The sequence below is a fragment of the Amblyraja radiata genome, chromosome 26 (genome assembly GCF_010909765.2).
Source record: "Amblyraja radiata isolate CabotCenter1 chromosome 26, sAmbRad1.1.pri, whole genome shotgun sequence".
NCBI classification, from domain to species: Eukaryota; Metazoa; Chordata; class Chondrichthyes; order Rajiformes; family Rajidae; genus Amblyraja; species Amblyraja radiata.
The window spans coordinates 29,101,499-29,126,884 of NC_045981.1; the positions used below are offsets into that span (position 1 = coordinate 29,101,499).

General features: G+C 41.1%; 1 protein-coding gene across 4 annotated transcripts in view; it reads right to left on the minus strand.

The window, feature by feature from the left end:
* Window positions 1–4,450: 4,450 nt before the first annotated feature.
* csnk1d (casein kinase 1 delta) overlaps window positions 4,451–25,386 on the minus strand; it is a 49,468-nt gene continuing 28,532 nt past the window's right edge. For 2 of the 4 annotated variants that reach the window (XM_033044585.1, XM_033044584.1), the window contains 5 exons: window positions 24,217–24,365; window positions 21,831–21,999; window positions 20,647–20,786; window positions 14,100–14,162; window positions 4,451–6,262 (listed from right to left, as the gene is read on the minus strand). In XM_033044585.1, the coding sequence (XP_032900476.1) occupies window positions 14,130–14,162; window positions 20,647–20,786; window positions 21,831–21,999; window positions 24,217–24,365 (491 nt within the window). In that variant the 3' untranslated portion in view covers window positions 4,451–6,262; window positions 14,100–14,129. The remainder of the gene's footprint in view (window positions 6,263–14,099; window positions 14,163–20,646; window positions 20,787–21,830; window positions 22,000–24,216; window positions 24,366–25,386) is intronic. The other 2 variants (XM_033044582.1, XM_033044583.1) reach the window with 1 other exon arrangement.

Consider the following 25,386-nt stretch of genomic DNA (forward strand, 5'->3'; position numbering starts at 1 on the left):
CCTAGTGTGTTGGGTGAAGCTAGTGCATTCAGATCGCTGGTCGGTATACACTCGGTGTAGACAAGATAATCAGGTAAAACTCAATTGCAATAGAGTGAAGGTGAAGATAGAATGCAGAGTATAATTCTCAGCATTGACGTACATCAGTTCTATAGACAAAGTCCAATGTACACAATGGAGTAGAGGTGAATCAGACAGTATCACAGCTTGTTCAAAAGGGAACTGCAGATGCTGGAATATCGAAGGTACACAAAATTGCTGGGGAAACTCAGCGGGTGCAGCAGCATCTATGGAGCGAAGGAAATAGGCGACGTTTCGGGCCGAAACCCTTCTTCAGACTAAACCAGTATCACAGCTTAGCCATCATTACATCGGCGAGACCAAACGCTGACTGGGCGATCGTTTTCCCCAACACCTTAGCTCAGCCCGCCTGAACCAACCTGATCTCCCGGTTGCTGGACACTTTAATTCTCCTTCCCATTCCTACACCTACCTTTCTATCCTTGGTCTCCTCCATTGTCAGTGAGGCTAAATGCAAATTCCAGGAACAGCATCTCATATTTCACTTGGGCAGCTTACTGCCCAGTGGTATGAATATTGATATCTCTCACTTCATGTGTTCCGGAGTTCCCTCTCTCTCTCTCTATCCCTCCCCCACCCAAGTCGCACCAGCTTCTCATTTTCACCCTACAAACAGCTTACAATGGGCTGTTTCCGTTATCATCGTTACTTTTTGGTAAATCTTCCATTCATTGTTCGTTATCTCCACATCTCCGTCTATATCTCTCGTTTCCCACTTTGAAGAAGGGTCTCGACCCGAAACGTCACCCATTCCTTCTCTCCAGAGATGCTGCCTGTCCCGCAGTTACTCCAGTGTTTTGTGTCTATCTTCGGTTTAAACCAGCATCTGCAGTTCCTTCTTACACATTACATTTTGCAAGCTCTTTTACATAGCAGAATCGCTAGCTTGGCTATCATTACAAGAATAGCAAGACAGACAGAACAGACGTTGTGTACAGCCGTACAGACGTTTGATACCTCATTCCTACACAAATTTTCACCGAATTGAAGCATTTCATTATGGCAATAAGATATTTCTGCCAAATACTATATGACCATATAACAATTACAGCACGGAAACAGGCCATCTCGGCCCTACAAGTCCGCGCCGAACAATTTTTTCCCCTTAGTCCCACCTGCCTGCACTCATACCATAACCCTCCATTCCCTTCTCATCCATATGCCTATCCAATTTATTCTTAAATGATACCAACGAACCTGCCGTCACCACTTCCACTGGAAGCTCATTCCACACCGCTACCACTCTCTGAGTAAAGAAGTTCCCCCTCATGTTACCCCTAAACTTCTGTCCCTTAATTCTGAAGTCATGTCCTCTTGTTTGAATCTTCCCTATTCTCAAAGGGAAAAGCTTGATCACATCAACTCTGTCTATCCCTCTCATCATTTTAAAGACCTCTATCAAGTCCCCCCTTAACCTTCTACGCTCCAGAGAATAAAGACCTAACTTATTCAACCTATCTCTGTAACTTAGTTGTTGAAACCCAGGCAACATTCTAGTAAATCTCCTCTGTACTCTCTCTATTTTGTTGACATCCTTCCTATAATTGGGCGACCAAAATTGTACACCATACTCCAGATTTGGTCTCACCAATGCCTTGTACAATTTTAACATTACATCCCAGCTTCTATACTCAATGCTCTGATTTATAAAGGCTAGCATACCAAAAGCTTTCTTTACCACTGATACTGATTAGCATTCAGGTGTATGATTACAATTTAAATCCTCAGTGTAATGTGTTGAGGTTAGAGTGGCCCAGGAGGTACATACATCACTTATATTCAGGCTTAGTTTACATTCTGCATCGTTAGTAAAGTATTGGACTACATGAAGGAAAAGGAAAGGAGCGCTAAATGAACTGCGTGTACTGCTTCTTTGTGATGGTGCAAAGTATCGGCACCTATAAAAAGTCAACTTTTTTTTCCATACGTTCAATTTTTAACGCGTGTGGGTTTTGCCACAAAGTGGAGGAGGAACTGAGTGGGTCAGGCAGCATCTATGGAGGGAATGGACAGACGACGTTTCGGAACATTCTGAAGATGGGTCCCGACCCAAAACACAGTCTGTCCATTCCCTCCACAGATGCTGCCCGAGTTCAATGATTCTGTATTGTCACGTATGTATGCACAGAGATTCTTTTTGCCCAACCCACAAATGCACAGTCGCCATATTCAGCACCATTTCCCCAATTCTTTGTGCTTTGCTCAAGGTTCCAGCATCTGCAGTCTCCAGTGTCTCCATGCGTTGATTTTTTATACTTTTAGGTATTAGTTTATCAAGTTAGAAGTTGATTGGTCACAAAATCAAAAAAGAGGGGGGGGGTTGTATTCAAAAGCTGCCAATAATTGTAGCTTTATTTTTAAATGATATGCATACCAGCACCTTCTTGTCTACAAATAAAAATCACTATGAATAGAAAACCACACAGACAAATGAACAAGAAGTGTTTTAGATTATTTTATGTGGTCAGTTTGTATCAATCATTTACCACATTTGAGAAGAGTTAATGACAATAGTCAGACGGTGACAATTACTCTTAACAGATGCTTTAAGGTTGATAGAAACTCAAAAAACACATTTTTCAATAATCTATGTTAACAAAATATTTAATTACTGCATAATGCTTTAATACATATCAGGCGCATTTAAAATGTAGATCAATAATCCATAAAACAGTTCAGAACAGGAACAGGCTCTTCAGTCCACAATGCCTCTGCTGAACAGGATGCCAAGTTAGCCTCATCTCCTTTGCCTGCATGTGATCCCTCCCTGCATATCCATGTGCCTATCTAAAAGCATCTTAAACACCGCAATCACATCTGCCTCCACCACCAGCCCAGCAGCACGTTCCAGGCCCACACTATTCTGTGTAAAAAGAAAAATTTGCCCCGCACATCTCCTTTTAACTTTGCCTCTCTCACCTTAATGCAATGCGCTCTACTCCATCTAGCTATGTTATTATTGAACAATGTTTTAATCAATACAAGTGCTTTTGGTCAGAGTGGTTGTCAATTACACAAGATGTAAGCATTGCTGGCAGGAAGATTAGTAATTACAATGTTGGAAAGTAGCTTATTAAATAAAAATAATCTATTTGAACGATCAATAATACTTATTCTCATTCATGTAGCCATTTCTCCAGGGCTAAGCTAATTTAGCCAGGTGACATCACAGTTTATACCGGCTAAAGGAAACACATTACTACACCCATTGGTTATACAATGTTTTTTCATATCTAGGGGAACAAAATGGTTTAAAATTATGGTCTAGTAATGATCATTTGGTACCAGATGCACGCTAGAAACATGCCCACAACTTGTTTCGTCATGGAGATGAAGTGTTGATTATCCATAAATTGTAGGTGTTCTCACATAATTTCGAGATGGCAAAGATCTGGGATTCTAATGCCACACAAATCAACAGTTTTCAAATTTTAATTACAGCCAACTTGGTGTTAAGCTCAAGAGGACACAAAGTGCTGGAGTAACTCAACGGGTCAGGCAGCATCTCTGGAGAATATGGATAGGTGGAGTTTCAGGTCATATTCATATGGTCCAACTTCCCGCCTAAGGACTCCATTTACACCTCATGCTGCCTCGGCAAGGCCAGCAGCATAATCAAGAACAAGTTGCACCCTGACCACTCCCTCATCTCCCCTCTACTATCAGGCAAAAAGTATAGAAGAGTGAAAACACACACACACCACATTTTCTTCCCAGCTATTTTCAGGCAACTGAATCATCCTACCACAACCAGAGAACAGTGCTGGATTACTATCTACCTCTCTGATGACCCTCGGACTATCCCTGATCGGACTTTGCTAGCTTGACCTTGCATTAAACATTATTCCCTTATCATGTATCTTTACACTGTAAATGGATCGATTGTAATCATGTATTGTCTTTCTGCTGACTGGTTGCACGCAACAAATGCTTTTCACTGTACCTCGGTAAGAAATAGGTGGGGAATTAGGCCATTCAGCCCGTCCATTTTTCCCTCTCAACCCCATTCTCCTTTCTCACAGTAACCTTTAACACTAATCAGGAACCTGTCTTTAAAAATATCCAATGACTTGGCAATAAATCCCATCTTCTTTCTAACGGTATATCCTTTTATTCTGAGACTGTGCCCTCTCGTCCTAGACTCTTCCACTCTCCAGGACTTTCATTATTCAGTAAATTTCAATGAGATCCCTTCTCATCCTTCTGAACTCCAGCAAGTACAGGCCCAGAGCCGCCAAACGCACATCATATCTTGACCCAATCATTCCTGGGAACCCTCATCAGTATAGCTTGTTAAGTTAAAAACCTCAAAATAAAAATTATAAAGATTCCAACAACGTAGAATTTTAGAACAAAACAGGAGAACCCATTACAAGTTATTATGAATTTATTTACATTTTTTAAGTACACAAATACAGCTGCAATACAAATAGGTTACCAGCATTTGTTACCATCACATGTTATACACAGACATTCTAGAGGGGAAACCAGCCACCTGAGATACTGATGGTCCATCCACGCAAAATAAAAGTTGGAAGAGCCCATTGTCTTGGAGGCACCACCAGTTAGAAAGAAAACATTGATTCTCAAGTCTCAGCCTCTAGGGTAAAACATTAATTTAACCACACACACGCATATTTACAAAATAAAAACTGAGGGACTGCTGAAACAAAATGGGGAGCCTGGGGGTAACGATGACAGCCGTGCTGTGCTCCTGTTTAACACGTCAGTGCGCGCGCATGCACATATGGTGAGGCATTGCTGCCTCCAGATGCCCATCCATGCGACCTCCCAAAAGGCTGGTGAATTACAAACCTGGCTGTTATGAACAAAAAAGGGCCTAGACTGTGCATAGGATGAAGCACGCGCACATACACACACACACACATCCATGAGTTCGGCTGAACTTCCTCCATTCCTTCAGCTACCTGAAACTATACCAATGGCCAAGAATTCTTATAAAACTCAATTTTAAGATGAAACGTAGTTGGCTTTCAAAAACTTTTGAATTGTTGTCACTTGTAAACATTTAAAAACAAAATCAAGATATAGGTTTAGAAGCCGCGCACTGGAATGTAAAATTTCACCAGCCCCCCCCCAAGCTAATGGCAGAATTCACATTTTAACTGTACAAATCCTTCACAGCTCTGTTTAAAAGACTTTGCTACGCCTAAGTGATTAATGGAGATGCTACAAATCCTTAGGATAGGAAATCCCGAGACAAACTCGATACCAACACTAATCAGAAATTAAAAAAATAATTCACCAAAACACAGCTTTACCTTAACTTTAAAAAAAAACTTTATTCTTCCACATTTTCATTTTTAAGGTCACAGTTTTTGATAAGCCTTGGCACTGCCATTTTCCCTGTGCGTTGTCAGTGTCTTCCACAAGATGCCAAATGGCCACTGGCATCAATCAGCATTCAGGTTTCATGACAAAAATAAAATGTGGAAGTTAAAAAGTGTGCAAACAAATCTAGATACTAAACCAAAAAACATTAATTGTTACAGTGTACTACCAAAAAACATTTTTAAACTCAAGTTTAATACAAAAAGACTGGAAAAAGCTTTTAAATAAAATCAGCTGCATTTTAAATTCACAAACACTCACTGCCAACCCTACGTATGACAGGATTTTTCAAGTCAGTCAATTCTCATTTCAGATTCTCAGACGTCTAGAGCATCAGACAAAGGCTGGACAACATTCTACTTTTCTACACCGATGCTGCTGTCAAATTTAGAAGGGCAATACAAAATATTTAAACCAGGTATAGTCTACGTTGTACAGTAGAGTAATAAAAGGCTACATTACGCCAATCATGGAAGGAGAAGGGATGGCGATACCTATTCTATTTGCGGTAAATTCTGTAAACCGTCTTTAGAAAACCACCCCGCTGCTGAAGCAGTGGGCACAATCTTTTAACGTATCTTATACTGCAGTCAGGCAAAAGGTCTCCTTGCAAAGATGTTCCTAAAAAAAAAAACTGTTAAAGTTTTCTTCCTGCATTTGAAGGCATCAAGAGCTTCTTCACTTTGTCAGTTGGCTTTGTTGGGGAGGGGGGTCATGAGTTTCAAGGTTATAATGGGACGTTGGCCATGCATTGATCACTCTCCATGGTGAGTCCCTTTCATCGAGGAACAGACGAGTGGATGCCGCTGGTAGTCACCCGGGCTGGGATCTATCCAAAGCAACAGACAAAGATTGTGTTAATCCCTTACAAGTGTCAAGAGCCAAGACATTTCCCCACACCAGTACTGGATAACCATCAACGTGTATAGATTAGGAAATGCAGAACACCACACCACAATGAAGAAGAAAATGCATAATGTGTAAGAAAGAACTGCAGATGCTGGTTTAAACCAAAGATAGACACAAAAAGCTGGAGTAACTCAGCGGGACAGGCAACATCTCGGGAGATGAATGGGTGACGTTTCGGGTCGAGACCCTTCTTCAGACTCATAATGTATAAACAAGAATTGATCCAAAAGTCTAAATACATCCTGTATTAAATGATTAGAAGCCAGCTGACATCTAAATTTTAATAACACATCTTAAACAAAAATTCAACCTCAAGAAAATTGGAGACTAATTTGTAGTTCTGTTTGACAATGCAGCCCAGCTGGATGTGATCTGGCCAGCCCAACTGTCACATGGCGTATAAGAGAGTCTTGCAAAGGCACCATGACCAATCCTTTGTGGACGTAGCAGAACAAAAACTAATAATTCTGCAAATTTTAGGACAAAAATTGCAAACAAATTCAGAAACTGTAAAAGTACTAATTAAGAGAGGAATGATTTGCAAAGGAGTTGCAGATGGCTGAATGAATGAGTAAACTCCAATCTTTATTATATTGCACACCAGATGTAGCAATTCTAAATCTCTTTTCTATTGCACTTGATTTTAAACTGATTGTGTGTATGTATATCTGATTTGTTTGGATATCATGCAAAACAAAGTTTTTCACTGTACATGTGACCATAAACAAACCTAAACATGAAGTAGCAAAAAGCAAAAAAACACAATTGCCAAGATCCGCACAGTTCAACTTAAAAAACAAATGTTGAACTTTGAGAGACAGTTAAAAATTCCGTACAATTTCCGTAAAATCCATTAAATAGCCATGAGCAATAAATGTTGGGCTTGCCAGCAATAGTTAGAACTCAAAAGAGTGAAATATATTCATTTTTAAATTAACAGGAAGTGTGATGTGCTTAAATGTGAATAAAGGGTCTTTGCCCATTGGAGTGGTCCTAAACAACACCAGTCAGCTGCTCAAAGGGCAGGATCGAACACAAAGCTGCTGCACTCCAGTTTGGGAAAGGAATCTTGTAAAGTAAAAAATGGAAAACACATTCCAATTGGTAATGACCTCCCTAAGGATATCTGAAGAGGAGTTTGGCAACACAACAGACAAATGAATGGCTATTTTGCAGTAATGCTGCAATAAGCCGCGGCCTTCAGTACGGAAGCGGCCATTCTAGGGTTCCCATGCCGCTGAGAGGACTCTCTCGACGCCGGAGCAACATCACCCGGCGAGAACGGCCTGGAACATCGGGCCTCCGTAGAGGCAACTGTGGGGGCCTCAATAGGCCCGACTATGGGTGAACTGGGGTTGGGGACTGGACTTTGTGCCTTCCCTCATAATGGGAACCATTGTGGGGGGATGTTCTTTATGTTTAAAACTCTTATTAATGTTATGTCTGTATTCCTTCTTTATGTGCTGCAAAATGGCAAGAAGCATTTCACTTCACTACACCTAGGTGTATGTGAATGTGACCAATAAAATACCTTTGATGTATTACTGTAGGGCTGGCATTCAGTGTACATTTACTGGAAACCAGATTGTCCTAAGTGTATATTAAATTCCATTCAAATACAAGATAGAGTAATTTCAAATTCAAATACTCCACCATTCATTCTTGTTTTATTTTGAAATTACACATGCTCCCTGAACTTATATTGGAAGTGGATCAACGTACAGCATCTTATATATAAAGATCCAAAAAGATGCTTGCAATAGCAACAGTAAAATGCAGTTAATCAATCATTTCAGATGTAAAAGCATGGATTCTTGAAATATATTAAAGATTCACACCTTTAAAACAACTTTATCATAATTACTTTGAGATGAAGTTTAAGAAGTTGCAAGCTTCCCACACATGCATCTAATATCTTCAATAGAAAAGTTATTAACAAAGTACTGAAATAATCTGCAGCCTTGCAACATGATGAACAAGTGAATGAAGACTTGCAAGAAAATGCAGTGACATTTTCCCCTTTACCTCAGCCATGACGAATATTAACCATTTCCTGAAACGTAATTGGTGACAAACAATGCAATGATTAGACAAAACTTCTAAAGAACTCTATACAAAGCTGTACCTTGACTGCACGCCACCACTGGCAATGCAATAATTTAGAGCAGTGAAAAGCTGCATCTATCCAAAAGGTTAAAGTCTTGAGGCGATTACCAGTTTATCATAATGCAATTGGTTTTAATTTTCTTCAATATTCAAACTTATTTTAGTTCAGCAGCAGTTGCATTAGTATTCCAAATATTCAAAATGTTAGATGCAGATAGTCAATTTCACTGTCCTAATCATACATTTACAAAATAGAAGAGCACTTCATTTGGTAGCTTGCAGAGTGCAATGTGTAATCGAATCAGCTAGTATTCACCTCAATACTGTGCTAACACTGTAACTGCAGGATTCTTAAACAGTGAAAGGGAACCGTGTTTATTTACATGGCAGCTGCTTCTGCAGTGTTGGTCAAGACATTTATGATTGACGGTAAAAGTGGATACAATCAGGAAACAGCTTTGCATATTGCCTCTAGCTGCAAGTTTATATCACTCTCACCGTACCAGCTGCTACCATTTTTTCCTTTTGCAATTAGTTTTGTAGCATTAAACATCAGGCAAATCTTTGATCACAAATGTTTGATACCAATCCTTTAATGATCCATTCACTTACTGAACCAGTGTCAATCAAATGACACCAAAATATTTGCTTAAGGATCATATCTACTCTTCCATCCATTTTGTTTTGAAAACAGAAGCACAGCAACCATCCTTCATGCAGAAGGTGAGTGTCGTCTGATGCAGAGGGTTCATTAAACCAGGATGCCGTGCAGTAAGACTTCACAAGCAGATATGACAGGTCAAGCCAAAACTCAAGCCATCACCGCAGAAGTGTCAACTCAAACTGGATAAGGCACACTCTAACACTCGAGAAGCCAGGGAGCAGCTTGGGGGTAGGGGTGGGAGATCACAAGCAGGTTAAAGAAGTGCCATGGTTGGGGGTGCAACACCAAACAATATGGAGGCAAAAATCCACCCGCACTTCCATTTTTAGCATTGAATTGTTGAACTACTTTCAATGCCCATGCTTCAAGACTTTTTCCATAAACAGACCTGGAATGTAAAAATGAAGTAGGATCGTGCCCTATTCCCCATCTCCAAAGGTTACATCCAGCTTTGTTTTTACAGGCGAGGTACATGCATCTAATTACCTCAACTATCCGTAATTAATTGCCAATCTTTGTTCATACCAGTAAACACAGAGAAACTTTGAAGCCACTGTCCAACATCTTTTGTACAAGTCTGAATTCAGCTCCACTCCAGCACCTCTGATTGAACCAGATATTAAAACATGCTAAACATTTGGTTGAATAGTGTAGGTTCAGCTGCATCCCATGGACAATGACAATCGTCTAAGTGTAATCAACTTTGCACTCTTGTATGGTCACACAGATGCAGCATAGAATGGACAGCCAACACTTCGATCAACATCCAGTCACTTGTACAGCTAATTTAGAAATTCTTTGAATTAAAATTTAACAAACATCTTTACTGTGAAGGGAGCTGAAGACTCAGAGATAGCCAGTGCCTTCTTCCTCCATGGACCAAACACAAATTTGTAGCACTTGGAGACACACAGAACTGCAGATACTGGAATCTTGAGCGAAACAAATTGCTGGAGAAAAGCAGCGAGTCAGACAACATCTGTGGAGAGAGATCGACTGACATTCTGGGTCAGTACCCTGGTGGTAGAGGGTCTGGAACTGAACCTTGTTTGCCTATTACATCACGGATGCTGCCGGACTCGCTGAGTTCCTCTAGCATTTGGTGTTTTACAAATTTGCAGTGATCCTCACTGTTTAGTTGAGTGTGAACAAAGCACATACTCCACATACAGTGCCCTCCATAATGTTTGGGACAAAGACCCATCATTCATTTATTTGCCTCTGTACTCCACAATTTGAGATTTGTAATAGAAAAAAATCACATGTCGTTAATGTGCACATTGTCAGATTTTAATAAAGGCCATTTTTATACATTTTGGTTTCACCATGTACAAATTACAGCAGTGTTTATATAGTTCCCCCCCCCCCCCCCTCCCTCTCAGGTAATAGCTCAGGTGTGTTTAATTGCCTCCTTAATGCAGGTATAAGAGAGCTCTCAGCACCTAGTCTTTCCTCCAATCTTTCCATCACATTTGGAAACTTTTATTGCTGTTTATCAACATGAGGACATCAGCCACACCTTAGGCTTACCAAAATCAACTGTTTGGAACATCATTAAGAAGAAAGAGAGCACTGGTGGGCTTACTAATCGCAAAGGGACTGGCAGGCCAAGGAAGACCTCCACAGCTGATGACAGAAGAAATCTCTCTATAATAAAGAAAAATCACCAAACACCTGTCCGACAGATCAGAAACATTCTTCAGGAGTCAGGTGTGGATTTGTCAATGACCACTGTCTGCAGAAGACTTCATGAACAGAACTACAGAGGCCACACTGCAAGATGCAAACCACTGGTTAGCTGCAAAAATAGGATGGCCAGGTTACAGTTTGCCAAGAAGTACTTAAAAGAGCAACCACAGTTCTGGGAAAAGGTCTTGTGGACAGATGAGACGAAGATTAACTTATATCAGAGTGATAGCAAGAGCAAAGTATGGAGGAGAGAAGGAACTGCCCAAGATCCAAAGCATACCACCTCATCTGTGAAACACAGTGGTGGGGGAGTTATGGCCTGGGTATGTATGGCTGCTGAAGGTACTGGCTCACTTATCTTCATTGATGATACAACTGCTGATGGTAGTAGCATAATGAATTCTGAAGTGTATCGACACGTCCCATCTGCTCAAGTTCAAACAAATGCCTCAAAACTAATTGGCCGACTGTTCATTCTACAGCAAGACAATGATCCCAAACATACTGCTAAAGCAGCAAAGGAGTTTTTCAAAGCTAAAAAAGGGCAAATTCTGAGTGGCCAAGTCAATCACCCGATCTGAACCCAATTGAGCATGCCTTTTTATATGCTGAAGAGAAAACTGAAGGGGACTAGCCCCCAAAACAAGCATAAGCTAAAGATGGCTGCAATACAGGCCTGGCAGAGCATCACCAGAGAAGACACCCAGCAACTGGTGATGTCCATGAATCACAGACTTCAAGCTGTCATTGCATGAAAAGGATATGCAACAAAATACTAAACATGACTACTTTCATTTACATGACATTGCTGTGTCCCAAACATTATGGTGCCCTGAATGGGGGGGGCTATGTAGACTGTAGACTGGGCAATGTTCAAGGACTTGGCAACGGACTTGAACGAATACGCCACAGTCATTACAGACTTCATAAAGAAATGTGTGGAGGACTGCATCCCTACAAAAACATTCCGAGTGTTTCCCAATCAGAAACCTTGGATGAACTTTGAGATCCGCACTCTTCTAAAGTCCAGACACAGGGCATTCATGTCCGATGATACAGTGGCCTACATGAAGTCCAGATACGACCTTGGTAAGGCCATCAAAAAGGCCAAAAGGGACCTGCTCCAAACTGGAGGATGAGACAGATGTTCGGCAGCTGTGGCAGGGCCTGAATGCAATCACCTCCTACAAGGCGAAACCAGGAGGCAGCTCGAATGTCGGTGAAACATCAGTCCCTGACGAGCTCAATGCGTTTTACGCACGCTTTGACAGGGAGAATACTGATGTGCCTTCCCGATCCCCCATTCGCTGTGATGGCATTTCAGTCTCAGTCACAGAGGCCGACGTCAGGAAATCCTTCAGAGGGGTGAACCCCCGAAAAGCACCTGGACCTGATGGTATACCCGGTCGTGTTCTAAAAACCTGTGCGGACCAACTGGCAGGAGTTTTTACGGACATTTTCAACCTCTCACTTCTGAGGTCTGAGGTCCCCACCTGCTTTAAAAGGGCATCAATTATACCGGTGCCCAAGAAGAGTAAGGTGGCGTGCCTCAATGACTACCGACTAGTGGCACTAACGCCGGTGGTGATGAAGTGCTTTGAGAAGCTGATCATGGAGCAAATCAACTCCTACCTCGACAAAAACCTGGACCCACTGCAGTTCGCTTACCGCCACAACAGATCAACGGTGGATGCGATCTCGCTGGCCCTCCACTCCGCACTGGACCACTTGGACAACAAAAACTCATATGTCAGGCTGTTATTCATCGATTACAGCTCGGCATTCAACACAATCATCCCCTCCAAACTGGTTACCAAACTCGCAGAACTGGGTCTCTGCGCATCCCTCTGCAACTGGATCCGCGACTTCCTCATCCACAGACCACAGTCTGTTCGTATTGGTGGAAATGTGTCAGCCTCGATAACAATCAGCACGGGAGCACCTCAAGGCTGCATGCTCAGCCCCCTGCTGTACTCACTCTATACCCATGACTGCGTAGCCAACCACAGTGCGAACTCCATCATCAAGTTCGCTGACGACACCACTATTGTGGGGCGTATCACTGATGGGGATGAGTTAGAATATAGAAGAGATCGAGCAACTGTCCATATGGTGCCAGCGCAATAACCTGGCCCTCAACACCAGCAAAACCAAGGAACTGATTGTGGACTTTGGAAGGAGTAGGAGGGGGACCCACAGCCCCATTTATATCAATGGGTCGATGGTTGAAAGGGTCAAGAACTTCAAATTCCTGGCCGTGCACATCTCTGAAGATCTTTCCTGGTCCGAGAACACTAACGCAATTATCAAAAAAGCTCATCAGCGCCTCTACTTCCTGAGAAGATTACGGAGAGTCGGTTTGTCAAGGGAGACTCTCTCTAACTTCTACAGGTGCACAGTAGAGAGCATGCTGACCAGTTGCATCGTAGCTTGGTTCGGCAATTTGAGCGCCCTGGAGAGGAAAAGACTACAAAAAGTAGTAAACACTGCCCAGTCCATCATCGGCTCTGACCTTCCTTCCATCGAGGGGATTTATCGCAGTCGCTGCCTCAAAAAGGCTGGCAGTATCATCAAAGACCCACACCATCCTGGCCACACACTCATCTCCCTGCTACCTTCAGGTAGAAGGTAGAGGAGCCTGAAGACTGCAACAACCAGGTTCAGGAATAACTACTTCCCCACAGCCATCAGGCTATTAAACCTGGCTCGGACAATACTCTGATTATTAATAACCACTTTCTGCTATTTGCACTTTATCAGTTTATTTATTCATGTGTGTATATATTTATATCATGGTATATGGACACATTTATCTGTTTTGTAGTAAATGCCTACTATTTTCTGTGTGCTTAAGCAAAGCAAGAATTTCATTGTCCTATACAGGGACACATGACAATAAACTCACTTGAACTTGAACTTGAACTATGTATAAACACTGCTGTAATTTCTACATGGTGAAACCAAAATATATTAAAATGGACTTTATTAAAATCTGTCAATGTGCACTTTAACCACATGTGTTTTTTTTCTATTACAAATCTCAAATTGTGGAGTACAGTGGTAAATAAATAAATGATGGGTCTTTGTCCCAAACATTAAGGAGGGCACTGTATATTCCTGCAAACATCTACACAAAGAGGAAGTCATTGATAAGTACCTGAAACAAAAAAGATAAGCACCATGGATGTAGAAACTAATTATTAGTGGGTAGTCAAAGTATTAAATATTTGACCCTTAGAAAGACTGCCTTCCATCCTCAATCTCTTCTACTTTAACGAGATGGGATTGAGAAACTCACCCAGCGGAGCCTTCAGTGCGTGTGGACCAGCTACATGCCTTGGTGCTCGATGGATAGGCTATTCTAATGTGGGGGAAAAGACAACCAATTGTAATCTGTGCCATACCCACACAAGTCCATCGTTAACAGTGAGCTGCAAATCTCAAGTTATCACGTATCCCGTTTAATTAGCAGGTTGAAAGTGGGAACCATGTTGAATTTATTGGGGAAAAACAGGTCCCGATCCACAGCTGTGATTTGCAATGGTAACATTTTAATTGTGATCACTCACTGACACTTCAGAATTGTTTTCCTTAAATTAAATTAAAGTTACCCCAAGTGCATCTTGTTCTGGACAAAAATAGCATGGAAGACCTTTAAAAGTTTTGGTGCGGTTCCTAGTGAGGTACGCAATGCACGTAAAGACAGTTCGATTTCAACTCCAATTGCACATTTCAGCCAAAACAACTTTGTTCAAGTAGCCTTTTAAAGCCATTTATAAACTTCTTTACACCATCTTTAACCGGTGGAAGAGTATTCTGCTGGGGATCTTTTAATCTCCTCAAGTTGAAAACAATACTTTCCCCATCTGGCACTGTAGCAAGAAGTTATATTGAAGTTCAGTAAAAATGCAGAAACAGCCCATTTGTACACTAATACATAGTGAACTGCAGCCCCCCCCTCAATTTTTTTGTTATTTAATCAAAAATAAATACCATGCCATCCTCTCACAATACTCACATGTCAGAAATAATATATACATCAGTGATTACACTGCATCATCCACATGTCCAAGGGGTCCACATCACTTCAACTTATCTGGCAAAACTTGTTTGATCTGAGCTTTGTCGTAACATTACCTTCTTAAGCATTCAAACCTTACTGAGCTGAAATGTCCTCAAGTTAAACAGATTGAAGGCATATCCCAAATACCAGCCCAACCCCATCACTCCTGATTAAACTGAATGGCACACAGCGCTGCCATCACATTCCAGGATGGACTTCCAATGTAATATCTATACCATTACTCGCTGCTCATCCATCAAGGATTCGTGCTTGGAATTACAATGAAGTTGAGGCCACCTCCACGCCCAAGGCTTCCTACCTACTGGATCTACATCTGTAGGATTGCCAAACAACTTCAATTGCTTGCTTCATCAGCCGCTGTCCAAGTCCAAGACTGTTACTTGCAATCCAACTCTCACCATCTTATTCAGCCATCATTTGTAAAGGCATCACCAACAATAGCTCAGATTTAAGATTCTTAATCCTCTTATTAGCTCCTCATGCCTCCTATTTCCCCACTTGCCCACCTCTCCCTTCTCTAAGATGTGCTTAGAGAGTTACCCCTTTGAGTTTTTGTTTTGGTCTTATCAGTTTGCTTGACTATATTCCTGTGACGGTCAAGAAATTCTTTATCATAATGCCTCCTCCACGATCCAAGATAATACAATGCAAATGCTACGCCACCTTATGTGACCATGTCTGAAATGATGTCTTGGTGTTAAATGGAAAGAAATTCAAGTTGCATTAAGTTAAAATGCATCATGTATAATTTAGTAGTCCTAGCAAAGAACTGGAGAGGTAGAAAAGGGATAATTTTGTGATATACATCTGTAAATACTTTAATTTCAAGTGATGCTCAACAGCAAAGATGTTATGATAAAGGAGAGTCGTTGGAAAAATAACAAACAGTAGGATATGCCGTTATCTGAGAATTATCTCACTATCTGTCGATATATGTATATACCCTTTCATGACATCCCTTCTGTAACTGTGTTCTAAAAAACCCCAACAGTAAAGATATTGTTCATAGGAAATGTGACTTTATTTATGGCATCAGGGAGACCAATTTCCTAATATACAGACAGTGAATAAAACACTGTTTAATACCTCTGTGTTATCATGACAAGGTAAACCTTGTTGTGATGAAGAGGCTTGCGCGCCCCCATGATTCGGAGAGCGATGCCGTCGGAAGCACCAGCTTCAGGTAGGGCCACCCATGGCGGTAAGGTCAAGGATGAGGGTCCAGACCAAGAACCATCCAACCTACAAGACCACAACGGCGGAGCAGGCGGACAAAGTTATCTTGAACTCAATGGCTGTGAAGGTGGATGAAGGCTGCAACAGATCTATCAGCTCCAATCGTCTTGGTTCCCTTGCCATTGGAATGAGTTGATTGATTTGTGAAGGACTGTGCGCTTCTTGGAGCGCAACATCAAGTACACGTTAAACAAACGCATGCACAGGCATCTTCATTCTGTGAGCAAAAAAACTACGGAACGTAGACCATCATCCTCGACCTCGAGGGATAGTCACGACGACGACATTATCATGAATAATCTACAAAATAGTGCAGTAATTTTGGACTCAGATCATGATGGGGCGTGGATCAAACTGCCTCCTGAGTCAACCAGTCCCACTCTCCAACGCTCAGTCATGTATGTTGCAGCATATCGAACATTATGAAGGTAAGAAATGTTTAGCTCAAGCTCTGATGTGCTTAAACTGAAAACAGTTGAACATTTTAATCGTTTTGCTACTTTCAACTGTTTTCAGTTTTAGCGCAATAGAGTTAGTGTTAATGTTAGGTCAATTGGTGATTAGAATCCAAACTGCTAAATCTTATTAATGGGACTTGGCAGAAAGTTCCTAACATATGCAAGCCAAGCTATAGCAACCATTTTAGGACCACAAAAGAATCTAATTTTACCCCAAGCTAAAACAATAAGCCAGACTCTTGAATACGTCCACCGGTATCAATGTATTAAATAACCTCTTTTATGCTTTGGTGTTCTGAAATCATTTCAGCATTGCATAATGTGCAAGTAGCTTCATTGTGACTGAAGCACAGATCACCAGCCTACACACGTACAGCGCACACAACAGTCACATCACAAGCCAAACCAGTCCAGTTGCAGTGCACCACTTGATCAGACTGTGCAAGAGATGGTATCACCTAGGCATTAGTGATCTGTATGCAGTGGGGCAGGAAGTGAGCAAGGTGTGTGGTCCTCAAGGTAGACTTAAAATGCCAAATTAATTCATAATTATTTCAAAATGTAGTGGTGAATGTTAAGCCTATTTGATAAATAAGCATTCAGGAAAAGTACAATCAAGGTGCAATCTATATAAAATGTAAGCAATCATTTGCAAATTCAAATACAATATACATCACACTGGACAAACTTTCATGGTATGCATGGATTATTTTTTCCAGTTAAAATTGCTATTTAGAATCGGTGCAGTATAATTTCTCTTTTACAATTACCAGAGATGTATCCTCACAACCTCCAACGTAATTCATCCACAAACATCTGTAGAGGAAAACCAGATAGTACACAATGTCTATTTACTAAAATGACCTGAAAACACATCGGGGAGGAGAGAAGGGACAGACAGACACGTGCATGAAGAGGGATAGAGAGGGAGAGGGGGAGGGAGCGGGAGGGAGGGAGGGAGAGGGGGAGGAGAGGGAGAGGGGGAGAGGGAACAAGAAGCTTCCGACCCTCACTATGTCCTTCCAATCTGGTCAAGACCATAAGCAACTTCGCCTATGGTGCATTGCCAAATACACAATTTCACCAACATGCTCTCATTATTTATCACTTCCCCATTTGTGAATGTCGAACCAATACCCTTTAAATTTTAACTGTGTACATATTAGCTACAGAGGAAAGGCTGCAGGTGTCAGATAAACTACACTCAAAGCCACTGACATTCTCTTTCTTTAGTATTACTGCTGCCAACAATTTTTTTCCCCTAATGCACCACAGCAAAATCATTTGAGGCAGCAATTCCCCGCTCCGCGCAAATGTTACACAAAATAAACTTTCAACGTATTCATTTTTAGCATTAAGATAGCGCTCAAATTACATCCAGGCTTGAAACTTGAGATGAAGACTTTTGTAGAATTGCAAGATTTCAAAGTGGAAGACCATCTTGTAGGAGTACAGACTCTCCTCGTGATTCACTTTCAAACACTTCCTGCTTTTATTACAAAAACAAAACAGGGGCCAGCTCAAACGGGAATAGAGAATAAGGAACTGAATAAATGATTGAAGAAATTCAGTCCAACTCCACCTCACCCAGCCATTATTCTGTATCAATTGTGAACCTAATACTTCCTTATCAAGGTATAAACTGTGCCTTTTGTCTCAATGCTTGTGGGTTGTTTTTTTTAAATACACCAGCTTAAAACAATGGCTAACCAAAAACAGGTCACAAATAGCACTGCACCAAGAACTGTTCTTGAATTCATAGGAAATGTTCAAACTTTTTTTCTCAGAAAAAAATAGTTCCATGTTAGAACAATTTATAGATCACAATGAACAGAAACGTTGGATTCTCAAAGCTTCATTTACAGCCTGCCGAACTCATTACATTAACAAGAGTGACGAGAGCTTTGTTTCTTCTTTGTATAATTTGCCACAGCATACAGCATAACACTTTGCTGACCCACTGCACGGTTTATCATTGTTCCTTTCCTTGTGCCAGTCTGTAGAATTATGTTGACAAATATGCTTACACTATCTCCATGCAGGTATGACTGTGATTGTCACAGGCGAGGTGGGGGGGGGGATTGATACTTTATTAATTGAGGATTCTTTATTCATTGAGGACCTTGTACACAAAAGAATTGCAAATCCGTGAATTGATGAGAATGTGTAGATACGAAATACTGTTGAACGGAGGCACCTTGAAAAGTGAACATGTCTGATAAAATGTTAATATCTATGAGTGGTGAATGATGTGGACCTAAGTGAAAGTAAGTTCTTCCAATTAACCATAGAACAGTACAGCACAAGAACAGGCCCTTCGGCCCACAATGTCTGTGCTGAACATGATGCCAAGACCGTTATCTAGCTGCATATTAAAAAGCAAGCAATGGGAATTTGTTGAACATGATGCCAAGACCGTTATCTAGCTGCATATAACCCATATCCCTCCCTGCTTATCCATGTGCCTATCCAAAAATCTTTTAAATGCAACCAACGTATCTGTTTTAACCACATCCCTGGCAGCACGACCCAGGAACTCACGTTATTTATATTTTTTAAACATCTTGCTATTATTATTTTTTACTGTTAGTGTTGATGTAAAATCCTTGTTCAACAGTTTTCATGAAATTAATTCCTTGAATAAAGTTAAATGTTAATGCTGCAAAAGTATTAAAAAGCAAGCAATGGGAATTTATGTACAAGTTAAAATTAATTGCCACCTCCTTAAGATTCGGCATTTGACACATTAACTTGTGTAATGTTAGTCACCTTCACAAAGCCTACCAGTGAACAAAGCATAATCGTGACTGATTTAGCTATCTTTTTGTTGCACAGATAAATCTTTCACAATGTGTTTCTGTGACATCAAGATATTCTGAGAATTAAGGGGGTAAAAATAATCTGTCGCAGCTGAGAGATCAATGAGAGGGCAAGATCATTTTCATACACGTAATTCCACAATATCTATAATCGGAGCTGAATGTCTGGGGAAGAATAAAGCTAATTTATTGTTGGCCAAAGAAATAAATTTCCAGCAGAACATGTCCCGATTCGAGACAGCGTGGATTCAAATACCTGTGTCATGTCAAGTTAAACTGCCAGTAGGAGTCACAAAGGTTCAAAGATTTAGTCCACTCAGATATCCTGGCTAATAATTTCTGATATCAATGTCACAGTCATCAAAATCAACCTCTCTCTTCATTTCCAGAGGAGCAGAGGAACAGAAAACTAGAGTAGGGAACTGAAATAATAAGAAATATGTACATCTTTCACTTTGTTCTACTTTTAAAAGGTGGTTTGAAAGCTAATCTTGCTATAACAAAATGTGTATATAAAGGGATATCTGAGTGGACTAAATCTTTGAACCTTTGTGACATGACACAGGTATTTGATGGTGGTTAAAACATATCTCTACTTCACTGCGTGACTACTTTAGCTCAAGGGAATGGCGGCACAAAACATGAAGCTACAGGCAGCCAAGGTAATCACTACCAAAAATTCTGGGATATGGAATAAAAATTCCTACAAACTTTAGATGAAAATATATACTCTCTTTTCTTAAGGCGTACACATGATGCAGCTTCACCTTATAGAAAGTCATGATACAAACTATTTTCTCACAAACCAACTGCACACAGTGGTCGGCGTCCTCTCCAACAAGCCCCCCACCAGAAGAAGTGGAAAGAAAACCAGTCTCCATCTAAATTTGCAGCACATTTTCTTCTACTTAAAATGGTGGTACACTATTAGGGATGGCATTTACTGCCCATCCTGGTTGCCCCTTATAATTACGTGGACTACTTGAAAAATCACGTTCACCTCTCTCCTGTGGAAGGCATATTTAGGCCCGCGAGCTTCTTTCCCCAACAAACACGGGAGAACTAGTTGGGCGAGCCCTCAAAAAGTTGCAGATCCATGATCACTTTTATTGGTAGCCGCTTCTTATTTACAATATTTTTCTGCACGGTTGGCCAAAACCATATCAAACAGCAAAGGTATTTTAGAAAAGTCTGCTGCAAAATGAAGAAATGCCTCACGCACAGTTTAAAGTTTTTTAGTGAATATACCTGTGATGTTGACATTCGTGATGTGTCCTGACGGCCAGTGAGATCTGTTGAGGAAACATTAACGGCAGCACCGCGGTGTAACCTCATGCTGACTTTACGCTCCCGTTCCATACCTGAGACAGGGCGTGGGGATGTATTAGCTGAGGAATAAATGGCACAACACCAGTTAAAATCTCTCACTTTGTGGGCATGGTAGAAAGAGATTAATGTTCATTTGTCCAATGCGAATGTCCATGTTTATTTAGTGGAAGTAAAACCTAATACAAAATACTCCATGTACAAAAACCTACAAAACTTCACACAAATAATTTGGAAGCCTCGTATTTTATACAGGCATACAGAGTGGAAACAGGATCTTTGGCCCAACTTTCCCAAACCGACCAATATGTCCCATCTAGACTAGTCCCACCTGCCTGCGGTTGGCTCATATCCCTCTAGTCCTATCCTATCCATGTACCTGTCTAAATGTTTCTTAAATGTTGCAAAAGTATTTGCCTCAACTACCTCCTCCGGCAGCTCGATCCATACACCCACCATTCATTGTGTAAAAATGTTACCCCTCACATTCCTATTAAATCTTCCCCCCCAATCACCTTAAACCTACGGTCTCTGGTTCTTGATTTATCTCCTCTGGGCAAGAGACTATGCGTCTACCCGATCTATTCCTCTCATGATCTTGAGCATCTCTATAAGATCACCCCTCATTCTCCGACGGGAATCATATCCTAGTAAGTGTTCAGTGGTGGTTTCATACCCTAAGTAAGTATTATTTATATAGCACGGTTTAAGTCAACTCGCATTGACACCAAAGTGCTTTACATAAAATAGATAATAAGTTTCCATACCATAGAAAAAGGTTAAAAAAAAGAAAGAAAGAAAATGGACACAACACATTATAGAGCTCAACACAAACGTCCCCCCACAGCAGAATCAAACATTTCCACTGTGGGGAAAGGCACCAGAAAGTTAATGTTAATTACGTTATTTTTGGACACATTAGATTCACACAAATTAACAATCTAAGCCTTTACAAGTAATATGAGCTAACTAATAAATGCTCAAAACATTCACATCTTACATATTTCTCTTGTAAAATATAGAAAGGGCATTTCAAAAATGGAAATCTGACCACAAATGAAATTTAAACCCACAACCAAATGATCTAGTTGCAGTCAATGACTGACCGGTGTGGGATGTGGGAGTGAGAGGTGTCTGTGGGGCCACTTCCTGATTTCCCCTCAGTTTCCCCGAGGCGGTGGAGGGTAAGCCGCGGGCTGCTGGATTTCTACTGTGCCTCAGCCGTTCCTCCAGCTCCTTGCGCTCCCGATCTTCGTCTGCCACTCTGTTGGCTCCCTGAAATGAAGAGCGAAGAAAGCTGATGCAAAGAAATCCAATCATTTCTCATCACAAATCAACTAAACTATTCAAAGAATGACTTGGCCAGCATTATCCCTATCTTATCTTAAAGCACACAAAGATAGAAAAGAAAATACGAAACATTGGAAATAAAATGTGGCTGCTCAGCAGGCAGGGCAGAGCAAACAATGCCGGACGGACAATGATGATGCCTTGTTAAGCAGTTAATTTGTTTCTTGTCTTGTTCCAGCCAGTAGTACTCCAAATATCTTCCAGAATATTTTTACTTTCTCTCTCTCTCTCTAGATTTTAGTATAACTATTGGGTGCAGTGGCACAGATAATAGAGCTGCTACCTCATGGCGCCAGAGACCCTGGTTCAATCCTGACTCGGGTGCTGTCTGTCTGTGTGGAGTTTACATGATCTCCCTGCGACCGTGTGAGTTTCCTCCCACATCCCAAAGTCGTGTGGGTTTGTAGATTAAGTGGTCCTCTGTAAATTGCCCCAAATGTGTAGGGTACTGACGAGAAAGTGGGATAACATAGAACTAGCGTGAATGGGCAATTGATAGTCAGCATGGACTCAGTGACTCCTAGAAAGTTATAAAATGAAGCAGCATTTCATACAATCGGGGAAAGAGGAGGGAAAGGTCTGAAAAGCCCAACAGTAAGATAAAGGAAGGTATTGAAATAAAAGATGGGTTGTGAGATAGTTGAATCAGGTAAAGCAGAATAATTTTCGATAGTTGCGGGAAAAATGAACGATTTTAACTATATGGGGATATTCTATGATATACCAACATGTATCAGACCCAAGATATTAATTTAACCATGGTAAATAAATAAAAAACAAATAAGTTTTATGAAATCAAGGCAGGGTCCAAATAATCTTTAAAACAACATTCTAACATAAAAGCAGGATGATAACATCGCTTTTAGAAACATTATCTGAGTAAATATTCAAGATTATAGAAACATAGAAAATAGGTGCAGGAGTAGGCCATTCGGCCCTTCGAACCTGCACCGCCATTCGATATGATCATGGCTGATCATCCAACTCAGTATCCCATTCCTGCCTTCTCTCCATACCCCCTGATCCCTTTAGCCACAAGGGCCACATCTAACTCCCTCTTAAATATAGCCAATGAACTGTCCTCAACTACCTTCTGTGGCAGAGAATTCCACAGATTCACCACTCTCTGTGTAAAAAATGATTTTCTCATCTCGGTCCTAAAAGACTTCCCTCTTATCCTTAAACTGTGACCCCTAGTTCTGGACTTCCCCAACATCGGGAATAATCTTCCTGCATCAAGCCTGTCCAACCCCTTAAGAATTTTGTAAGTTTCTATAAGATCCCCCCTCAATCTTCTGAATTCTAGCGTGTACAAGCCGAGTCTATCCAGTCTTTCTTCATATGAAAGTCCTGCCATCCCAGGAATCAGTCTGGTGAACCTTCTCTGTACTCCCTCTATGGCAAGAATGTCTTTCCTCAGATTAGGAGACCAAAAGTGTACGCAATACTCCAGGTAATTATCCACATAATGTTGCTTTTACAGGACTAATAATTGGAAAGCTCAAGTAAATAGGAAAAGGTCAGAGGGATATGGGTCAAACGGGACTAGCTTAGATAGGGCATCTTGGTTGGCATGGATGTGTTGGACCAAAGGCACCATTTTCATGCTATATGACTAAGAGAAGGGACCCCCCCCCCCAAAAAAACTTGATATTTACTCGATTTAAATCAGCATCTGCAGTTCTTTCCTACGCAAACGACTTTTAAAACTTTATCAGGTTCTAACAGTTCCATCGTGCAAATATTGTTAATCTGAAGTCCTGCACTCACAGCTAGAAAGATCAGATTTTCTTTTCAATGCTTCTGTGCTAATTGTTCAAGAGAGGGGAAACAAAACAGAAGTGAAAATAGATCAAAATGTCTTTGAAATACTGTAGGTGCGAGTACAGGTGGGGCCCAGGGTTAGCTAAAATCGGAGATTTCAATACTCATATCCTTTGGTTATAAGCTGCCCAACCCATACCTGCAGGCTTTGTCCTGCCGCTCCTTTCTTCCAGGTTTCTCTCTTCCACCCCCCCCCCCCCCCCAAATCAGTCTGAAGGATTACCGCATTATGAACTACATTTCCAATTCTAAAGTAGAACTAAAGTATGAATTTATACAAAACATAGAACAGTTGCTGAAAACACAAATCAAACGTACAAATTTGAGCATGTTCCAGTCAAAGACATAGTCGTAAGAGAAGCCTTGTCGGTGGAAAAGGTTTCGAAATAATTGCCTTAAGTACGAGTAGTCTGGTTTGTCATCGAAACGCAGGGAGCGGCAGAAGTTCAAGTAAGTAGCAAACTCGGCTGAGAGGAAATGAGAAAAAGTCACAGTAAATGGTTACAGTTCCAAACTTGGATTTACTATGTACCACCATATTACCGACAGAAAGGGCTCAAAATTAAATTTAATGTTTGTCGGACCAGTAGGAGGTGGTTAATATTAAATCAACAAAGCTTATCAAAACTACCTGAAATACGAGTTATTCAACCCTTGCTCTATTTCATGTAGCCAATTCACAAAGATGTTGCCAGAACTCGAGGGGCTGAGCCACAGGAAGAGATCGGCCAGGTTAAGACTTTATTCCTAGGAGTGCATGAGGCTGAAGGGTGATCTTATACAGGTGTATAAAATCTTGAGGGGAATAGATAAGGTGAATGTGCAGCATCTTTACTCAGGGTAGGGGGAAATCAAAAAATATCAAGGACATATGTTAAAGTTAAGAGGGGCAAGAAATAAACCTGAGGGACGACTGTTTCACTGTGGGTGGTGGTTATATGGAACAAGCTGCCACAGGAGGTAATTGAGGCGGATATTCTAACAGCATTTAAAAGACACTTGACAGGTACATGGATAGGAAAGGTTAGGAGGAATATGCCCCAAACTTGAGCAAATAGGACTAGATTAGATGGGGCAATTTGGTGATCATGGACGGGTTTGGCCAAAGGGCCTCTTTCTATGCTGTACGTTTCGATGAGTGGAATTATTAAATTAAATGTTAGTTTCAAGATCTCCAAAGTTCAAGGATTTTTCTCTATAGAAACATAGACATTGAAATTAGGTGCAGGAGTAGGCCATTCGGCCCTTCGAGCCTGCACCGCCATTCAATATGATCATGGCTGATCATCCAACTCAGTATCCCGTACCTGCCTTCTCTCCATACCCTCTGATCCCCTTAGCCACAAGGGCCACATCTAACTCCCTCTTAAATATAGCCAATGAACTGGCCTCGACTACCCTCTGTGGCAGGGAGTTCCAGAGATTCACCACTCTCTATGATGAAGGAAGCACAATAATTGTGGATGCTGGCTTAAACAAGGAATTGTG